Consider the following 9649-nt stretch of genomic DNA (forward strand, 5'->3'; position numbering starts at 1 on the left):
AAGCTTAAATGAAAATGCTGATGCTGTTGATTAATTGACTGATTGCTTTTTATTTAATTTCATTTAAAAAATAACCTGCTAGTTTCCCCCCTTACCCTTCCCCGTGTGAAATGGTTCAGTCTCACCACACAGATTTCATTCATAAAAATCCGGCTCACTATAAAAGGCGGGCCTCTCCACTATCTGCACAGTTGTCCTTTATGAAGCTGGCAAATGAAGCAAGAAAGGCATTGAAGCGTCACCTTTTTCGCTTTAGAATAGATATCCTGCACTCTCTTTTTCTGCAGAGATGTTAGACCAGAATATGCATCCAGACTCCAGCACTGAGTTCGACTCTTCGTCCAGCTGTAGCACAGCATCGCCTGGCGGGGACACCCCTGGGTGCAGCCAGCATCCTTCTGACTCGTTTTCATCATCAATGGACAGCGACAAGGTACAAGTGGATCATCTAAAGAAATAGGCTAATCCTAAAAAAAAAAAAATGTGCAGGATAATTTAATGCATAAGGATAATAAAGGGTGCAAAAGGCTTGTGTGTTGGTATAAAATGTTCACACATTTCCATGTAGGCTTCATTCCAGACAGCCTGTTCTTGAACATGATTACCTTCCCGTGCTTATAGGCTTCTTTACAAATACACAGACTGAAGAGTGTCTGTGTCTGCAGCGCAATAATCAATGCAATGTACACATACTTATGTGACCTTTATAGCCTAACAAGAATTATGTTATGATGATGAGGATTTTATGTTATAGCATGTAAGTGGTTTTGATGGATGCAGTGTGGATTTTGTCTTTTTGGCATTCCTCAGCCAAATGGTTGATGTAGGCTACCATTTAACAATACCTAAAGGTCACCATACGGACATGATTCCCAAGTCATATGAGCTAAATTGGTGTTTGACAGCATTCATATATTTTATTTTTCTGTGATCTTTGCTCCATCAGGACATTGATACCAGTGTAGCAGACTCCTTTGTTCCGACTGTGACTGCAATCTCAACCTCGCCGGATCTGAAATGGATGGTGCAGCCGACAGTCATCACATCTGTTTCTCCGTCCGACCGTGCGAAGACCAGAACTCAAAGCAAGAACCAGTCCTCTCTCTCGGGAGGAGCAAACAAGGCAAAATCCTCCAACAGGAGAGGACTGAAAGATAAGGTATGTCAAATAGAAGAATTCAATTAAGTTAAAAAAAAATCAAAGACCATATTAGAAAATAAATGTCAGTTTAAAAAATACACACATCTATCAATCGAATTGGCCTAGTTAATAATCAATCAATCAATCAATCAATCAATCAATCAATCAATCAATCAATCAATCAATCAATTAACCAATCAATTAACCAATCAATTAACCAATAATATAAACAGAAAACAAAATGAGTCTTTTCTGCCAAAGACTTAATTAATCTGAAACTTAGACGTGAGTTATCGCGTTATTTTCAACATGGCACGAAGGAGGGTGTGTGTTAATGTAACGTGCACGTAGGGCGTCCCGGTGTAATAAGATCACCGCTTGTAGTAGTGACAGTACAATTACTTTTTGCAATAAGGAGTGCAGCGATGTTAAAGATGAGGACGGTTAATTGCATGAACGTGCGCGTTCACGTGCCTGACTGGACCGTGCCAGTGTTGCAGCATTTTAACGCCTGAACTGAACGGGAGCGTCTGCACCGATCAGTATTCCCAGCATATACACTGCGACGAAGATTTTTCTTCTTCACCTTTTTTTTTTTGGCGAGAGGAAAGATGTGGTCGAGCCAACTGCTGATATGGCAAAAAAAAAACGAAGCAGAGTGCGCATTACATTTTGGTGATTTGTGATTGATTCCAGGCTACGAAAGAGGAGGAGGAGAGGAGGATGATCAGGAGGGAGAGGAACAAAATCGCTGCAGCAAAGTGTCGCAACAGACGGAGGGAGCTAATAGACACTCTGCAAGCTGTAAGTATTCTGCTTTATGTGTAAACACACAGAGATCATCACACAGCACGTGCACCTATCCAATGATGCGTTACATGTAACTTCTGATTAAAGATGACTGGAGCACCACAGAGATAACAGCTTGGCCCGGGTTGCAGTGTTAAATGTTTCCCCATTGTCGAGTGTTTATTCATTGTTCTCTCCTCTTCACCTCAGGAAACTGACACGCTTGAAGAGGACAGGTCTGCCCTCCAGACAGAGATAAACGACCTGCTGAAGGAGAAGGAGAGACTGGAGCAGGTCTTAGCCTCCCATAAACCCTCCTGCAAACTCCCTGCGAATGACGAGGAGGATGAGGAGAAGGATGCAGACAATGAGGATGATGACGATAACATAATGCTGCAGGACCCTCCAGCCTCCCCCCAGCTGCTTTCCATCCTAGAGAATGTAAAAGCCACAGAGGGTAACCTGACTGTTGCAGAAGTCCCTATTGTTCAAGAAATGGACAACGTCCCATGCATTCCTGCTGCAGCCATTTTGGGCAACTCCAACATCCTGCTGTGTTCGAGTGCAGAAGAGGCCCTGGAGGACTTACAAGGAGATGACCTGGATGACTTGGTGCCAAGTCTTGAGATGGCAGTGACTTCTGAGATGGCAGCATCAGTCCCTGACATCGACATGAGCGGCCCTTTCTGCCTCTCAGACTGGGAAACCCTGTACAAGTCTGTGGCAAATGACCTTGAATCTTTGAACACACCAGTCATGTCTTCCAGTCCCACTTGTAGCAATTATCGCACAGTGTTTTCCTTTAATTTCTCCGAGATTGATTCCTTGTCTGAAGGCTTTGAGGGCCTCAAAGGCAGCCTGGGTGCATCAGAGTTAATGAAAGATAATCTTAACTCTCCAACACTTCTGGCCCTGTGAATGCAAAGTATTTTATGCAATGATACTGTTATTACATTTTAACCAGCCAGCAAGCTATGTCCCTCACTCTCAAATAATATTATGTGAGTTTTGGTGTTGTAAAACCTAAACATCACAGGTTGTGGTGATGACATGTTTTTGTGGATGTATCAGGGTTGACCTCTTCCATTCTGTTTGTGCAATTCTCTGAGACAAGACTTTTGGCTGGTAACAAAAATGCATGCAAATAAAAGTCATCTGTGTTCCGAGAAGCAGTGGTATCCTATGTTTCAAAAGATCAAAATGTGATGTGAAGTTAGATGAAGCTCAGTAGCCTATAATGTATGTGTTATACTGTTGACAAAGTTGTGTTCTATAGCCAACATGTAAAATTAGCAGGGTAACTAACGTGTAGCGTGTAGGTGTAACATCTTGCTGTAAGGTGTCTCCTAACTGATATTTTCAAAAAAAACAAACAATGATCATGTTATGTATTTTATCGAGATGTATTTTATGACATAGTTTATTTTTTTACTTATCAAATGCAAAAAAATGGTGTAACGGTGGAAATCAAATAAAAAAACAAAGATGTTCTTGCTTTTGTTGTCATTCTTAAATAAGAATTTGACTGAACACATCATCCCGGGTTACAGAGATTTCAGTCTCACAAAATATCACCAACACATGTATTATGCTCAATTCTAGTCAGAGAAAAGCGATATACAAGCTCAAGTCAATTTACTATTTACCAAGTTGTCCTCCTTTTCATATGTTCAAATTTCCCTTTTTTTGAGCACTTCAAGGGCTTTCTGTCTATATAATGTCTAAAAATGTAACTTCATCTGTGGATGAAGATGCTGTACCCTAAAGGACAGCTCCAAACTGATCTTTAAGTTTCTAGCAGGGGGTGACCATTGCCTTATAGCTAAAAAGACCTAAATTGTTCAAAAATAGATTTTTACTATTTCAATTTCATGACCATTTCTGATTTGTCAAAGAAACTAATGAGCCTGAAAATGTATAGCCTGTTAAGTGGATGTCCTTGCTAAGTTTATGTTTTTCCATACCATGATTAATGTGGCTTATTACTTCTGTAGAAATAAATGAAACTCCAAATCAGCTAGGCCTTCATAAATTACTTGATTCCCCTCCTACTTCCTGAGGTCAAGAATCAAAGTGAACTTCAGCCTTATAGACTAAGATTGATTTGTAAAGAGTAAAAAAAAAAAAAAAATCCCCATTCAATTCCAAGCTGCAAACAAGGATAATGTAGGATGATATGCTAAGTAACACTTAAATAGAGTCACGACGAGGGTCCCGAACCGTATTATATGCTATAAACATAATTCTATAGCATATGCCTATCTGCATGCTGTCTATAAAGATGTCAGTGTGTCTATTTTTGGAAACAGGATTACATAAAGTGCAACCATCGCGTGAACTGTGTTTAAAATGAGTGGGAGCGGTAGAAACAGCAGCTTAATTATTCATTCATATCTCGTTCTTGGCTCCACTGGTCAAGGGAATCCGAACTTTACACAGCTGCAGTAGGACAGTGCGTGCTGTGCGTGCTGTGCGTGACGTCAACACGCGAACACCAAATACGTCTCACTTCCCCTTTGACCATGTTTGGGAACTGCAGTTGTTTTGTCTCCATGACTACGGCGTGTCATGTTTCGTGGCTTGCGGATGTTACCGGAAAGACTCGGAGCAGGCAGGAGCACGAGCGGGAGCGTAAACACACGAAACCTCTTATCACACCACACAGCGGGCTTTTATTAATTATTTAACAATGCCAAGGTCTTTTCTCGGAACAGCAAACGGGACATTTAAGGAGCACAGGCTGTTTGGTTTCGGTCCTTAACAATAGTCTAGTTTTTCAATTAGACCCATTTAAATGCAGCCATATAGCCTGCAGTGAGTGCACTTAATGTTGGCATAGCTATTCTGCCCCAAAGTATAGGCATTATTTGATTAATTTCTAGAAAACCTTAAGTAGGGCCTAAACGCTTTATAACATAAACAAGTCAATTAGCCTATGTTAGAAGTGCAGTATTATTTTAATCAGTAGGGGGCGCAAGAGAGCGTCTCATTTTATGGGTATTTATGTTATGTCTCGATGCCCTGCTTTTTTTTTTTTAAAGGGATGATTGATGGGCCTGTCAACAGCTCCAATGTCTACTGACTCACTTTCTGTCCACTCCACTTGTTCCACCACGCTTTGTTAGTCCAGCAGTGTGATGCCTGTCACCGTCTGTTTCAAAGTTGTAAATATCACAAAGCTGGAGTTGTTCACAACCAACCATCAAGCAACATTTTAAGCCGAAGGTTATTGGAAGTCAACTGAGGATGAGGTGTTATTTTCCTAAATTTGACCAAGAGAAACATTTTAAAAATCATGCAGCTGTTGAGATACACATTTAAATTCAAGTTGGACTTCATAAGTATTATTAGCATTTTAACCAGTTTAGATTTTTAGAAGGACAAAAATGCAGCAGAATGTCACATGTCAGGGTTTTACAATTGATTAGAAATCTTATTTTATGAGTAGCCTATATGTATTTATTATGTCGTAACAGTAGATATAGCTGGCAATATGGAACTATTTGTCAACATTATACTTATTTTTGAATCTATAACAATGCATCATATTGTAGGCCTAATAACCAATCAATTCAACGAACACAGGTGTCAGAAAAAAGTAGAAAAAATTTAAATACACAATTCCTAATGAACTTTAGTGAAAACAATAAAATAAAAAATACCATATGAAAACCAAATCGGGTGGCCTATATGTTTAGGGCCTAAAAAGGTTTGGTGACCTCACATAACAATACCAATCTTTAGCATAAGCAGAGGTTGAATTGGCATGCAAAAACACGTGTTTTTATTTTTCAGAAGGTTGTGGCTTTTTTTCAGAAACACCTTTAAGTAACACGTTAATAACATGTAACACCAACATTAGTGATTAAAATTTGGGCTTAGTGCTACTATAATGTTACCATTCCCCATTTTGTTATAATTTTGTTTTTATGTGCACCTATAGCCTAATATGAGCTGCACTGTAAAGCAATGGAACGGCCTGCTGTATTTGAACATTTCAAACATGCAGTTGATGTTTAATAGGTGTTTAATGTTGAAGTACTGTTCAGGATTGGTTCCCTACACCAGCACACTGTAATACTGTATGTCTGACATGGATACAGATCTCATTCTTTCCATTATTTGTTATGTGCTCACTATTTCCACCTCTGTTATCTCATCCTCATGCACCTCTTGACCACTGTGTTTCCCTCTGCTGTGATATTCCCAAGGAAGTGTTATATTTACAGGGATAAATCAATGTCATACAGGTTCCTGGAAGACTGGGTCACCTGACTTAAGATCATGTCGTCAATGATACAATAGGAAGAAAAAGATCATGTGATGATTTGGTGTTTTATTTTGAACTTACTTACGCCTGTTTTTCATGACTGTAGCATTAAATAAGAATGTGACATGTATAAATCTAAGAATGTACTTTTTATAGAATTGGACACGTCTGAATACCATTTGTCAACATTAAATCCAAATAACAACGAGAGCTTTTGCTCAAACGGAAACAGGGTCAGTAGGGGAGGAAAGGGACTGAACAGTAATGTTAGCAGATGGCTTGTTATTTAAAGAGGGGGATGTCTTTGAAGAAAGGCTTTCAATTTAGCATAAATAAGCAATTGATGAAAGAGGTGATTGAATTGTTTGGTTCTTTAAATTGAGTATGATTACAATTGAATCCACTAAAACAAACATTTATCTTATCTGTTTTTGTGTTTGATACATCAGAGCATGTTCTCCTGTGTCCTCGTTCATGAAGATTAGAGAAGACGGTTTTGTTATACAGATATATTGGTTTTAGTTGTGACACTGTATTCATGTACACTAGTATTACAATTATGTGTAAACTAATTAAATATAAGATCAGGCATACATTTAGGCCTAATTGCAGACACTACAAAGTGCACTACTGCAGATTTGCACATAAGCTATAATAAAAAAAAAGTTCAATTTGCCCATGAAGCATTGTTGCCAAAAGATGGAAACTTGTGAAATTTCAAATTATTCCCAAACTGTAGAACTTCTGCATACAGTTTTAAATAACTTACCTTAAAACTGTGCATCTGTAAAAATATGCCAGACAATTCTGTGACAAATGTCTGAGATTATTTTGAAAGAGAATAAAGAGGAAGGTATAGGAAGGAAATTAAATGAAACAACAGTAAAAAATAAGTCAAGTCCTTATTGTCTGCAGTACGGCGGATGATGAGTCAGAATTGTGTCTGGTTTGCAGGGTATTTCCCAAAGATGTTTTTTCTATAGTAATGCTGCAAAGCACTTTAACATGATGACCTGCAGATATAAATCTGTTTTTAGTTGGAAGAAATTCAGAGAATTTGTCTTGTTTACATCTTTTTAAATCAGTGTGGATGTTAAGGAGACAATAGTGTACAGTCATTACATTTTCTAAAAAAATAGAATTAATAAACAGGAAAACAAAAATACTTCAATGTGATTTTCTTTATTTTTTTTTTACCTTGAGTGATTGCCACACAGCAAGACGAATTCTGAAGAAATTTCGCAATACTGCAAAACCACAAACTGCTCTCCCTCTCTATTCATTACTCAGGCAGCTGCTGGAAAGTGCATCCAAGATTATCTTTTAATTCAAATACTTTTCATGAGTATCATATAAGTCAAGAATTTAGATCTTCATGTCATTCACAACCTTAAAACAGAGTCAAATGAGCCAAAAGCTTCAATTACTTTGCAGTGTTATATATATTCTTTCACACTGAAAAAATGGTTTTTGATACTAAATAATCTAAAAAAAGAACCTTTTAGTTCCTTGAAAAAATTAACATGCTTTGCATACCTGGCCTGCATATTCAGACTGGTATATGTTTATTCAGGGTGCCATTATCAAGGCTTATTGTTCTTGGCAGCCACAGTTCCCTCTTAAAGGCTTAAAGTGCCAAATGAGCGAGCGCCATGTGTGTCCGAGTACTGAGTGACATCTCTGGCTGCCTTCCTGCATTCATGGAGAAATTCAGCTCAAAGTCTAAACCTGCAAGAACAGGGAAAACCTCTGAACTGTGTTGACTATAGATGTTTAGGACCCTCCTGCTTTATGAAATCTGTCTGCTTGTTGGATGAGTTCTGCTTTATTAACCCTAAATTCCTCCCCTGACATTTGTCATCTCTGTGAGGAGCGACTGTGACGCACTGCCCCCCCCTCGACCTCTCCTCAGATACGAACATAAATCACAGCAGAACCAAATTAGAATCTAAAAAAAGGAACAGAGTGGGGTATTTTGGTGAGCCTTTAATAACTCAGCTGCTTGTTCGAGGAGGAACAGTTGAAATGATATTGTGCAAAACCCAACGAGGCCTCAGATCAAAACCTGAGATGTAATAAAAGCTGCACAGGAATGTGAGTTGTTACTGCTTAAGTTGTTCTCCACTTCAATAAAACAAGAACACACTTTTTAATTGCAATTTCAGGGAAACACCTCCAAAACGTTCAGCGTGATTGGTATTGTATTGCAGCTCTGTTTTGACTGCAGTAGTAGATTTGAAATGTAATTCACAGGTAGATTTTGTTCAGATCTTGCCACCATTTATATCATTATACATCAAATCCACAATGAATTATTCATGCACAGCTTTCATCACAGAGATCATCACTATCTACTTTAAACCAAACACATTTCAGTCTTTTGAGAAGTCCAGTGGGATGTAATTGCGTCCGTAAACACAAGAGGGAAGCAGCACAAAGGGTCTTCTGAAGTTTTCTGGAACTTTCAGAAACATTCAAACAGAGAAGGTTCGACGTGATTTAGTAAACCTTGTTATTAATCACTTAAATCTTCTTCAGGAATACATTTAAAGCAAATTATGCAATTGTGCAAGATTGCCCAATCAGGCGTTCATTTTCCTCTCCCCTATGAATGAAAAAGATTGAACCCCCTCTGCGAATTTGTCTGAACAAATTAACACAATCCTGAAAAGTTAAAATATTGAGCAATTACTTTGTTTTACTATTCAGGGGAAAATAGCTAAAAGAGGAAGAGATGACACTTCTTTGTATTTATAAATAAGATGCCTCTAATTTTCCAACATATAGCTCATGAATGATGCAGAAAGCTTTGAATTTTGTGATTTGGCTGCAAGATGTACTTACATTTGAGACTTAAATTAGTCATTTGATGTCAGAAACCATCAGCTTAGCTACAAACTCCAACAAAGACAACAAATAACCACCACTAAGAGAACCACGAAGAGATTAAAAGGTTCTAAAGAATATGGCAAGGTGCTAAATTATGTTTATTTTTTCAGAATTTTCCCATCGTTCTTTTCCCCCTGGTGTAAAATCGAATCCAACTAAAACCTAAGTAAAGGAACAGTCACTAAGGCCATGTCACAGGAGAAAGTCACAAGTGGGTAAATGTTTTCAAACACTAAAAAAAAGTAGGTGCAGAGTCATACATTTCTTGCACCTGCTCTCTTGGCTCGGACCCCCATGTCAATTCTGCTTTATTGAAGGTTAAAAATATGTATAGGCTACTGTTACTTTCTTATTTCTGGCAGGGCCTTCATTTTGTCACCCCCACATTGTGTCAAATTAAACACCTGCAGCTAAGACACGTGTTTATAGCAATAACTAATTCAGTGAGTCGTTCCTGGCTGCAGGGCATGTGTTGTCTATCTCACTTTATCTCTGTCCCATCAGCTGAAACTTTTCTCTCCTCCAGTCTGTGTTATGTTTTTTTTTTTTTTTTTTTTTTT

General features: G+C 38.3%; 1 protein-coding gene across 1 annotated transcript; it reads left to right on the forward strand.

The window, feature by feature from the left end:
* Positions 1 to 177: 177 nt before the first annotated feature.
* si:ch211-153j24.3 (protein c-Fos) lies at positions 178 to 3420 on the forward strand. The gene is made up of 4 exons (XM_020656949.3): positions 178 to 433; positions 947 to 1159; positions 1838 to 1945; positions 2141 to 3420. The coding sequence occupies exons 1-4, from the start codon at positions 290 to 292 to the stop codon at positions 2846 to 2848; spliced, it is 1173 nt and encodes a 390-aa protein (XP_020512605.1). The 5' UTR covers positions 178 to 289; the 3' UTR covers positions 2849 to 3420.
* The last annotated feature ends 6229 nt before the right edge of the window (positions 3421 to 9649 follow it).

The sequence above is a fragment of the Labrus bergylta genome, chromosome 15, assembly GCF_963930695.1.
Source record: "Labrus bergylta chromosome 15, fLabBer1.1, whole genome shotgun sequence".
Classification (NCBI taxonomy): domain Eukaryota; kingdom Metazoa; phylum Chordata; class Actinopteri; order Labriformes; family Labridae; genus Labrus; species Labrus bergylta.

Excerpts from the sequence above, each read along its gene's own strand:
- si:ch211-153j24.3 (XM_020656949.3), top strand. The coding sequence starts at position 290 with ATGTTAGACCAGAATATGCATCCAGACTCCAGCACTGAGTTCGACTCT. Across the intron at positions 1,160-1,837 it reads GGAGAGGACTGAAAGATAAG|GCTACGAAAGAGGAGGAGGA; the intron begins GTATGTCAAATA and ends GATTGATTCCAG. Across the intron at positions 1,946-2,140 it reads TAATAGACACTCTGCAAGCT|GAAACTGACACGCTTGAAGA; the intron begins GTAAGTATTCTG and ends TCTTCACCTCAG.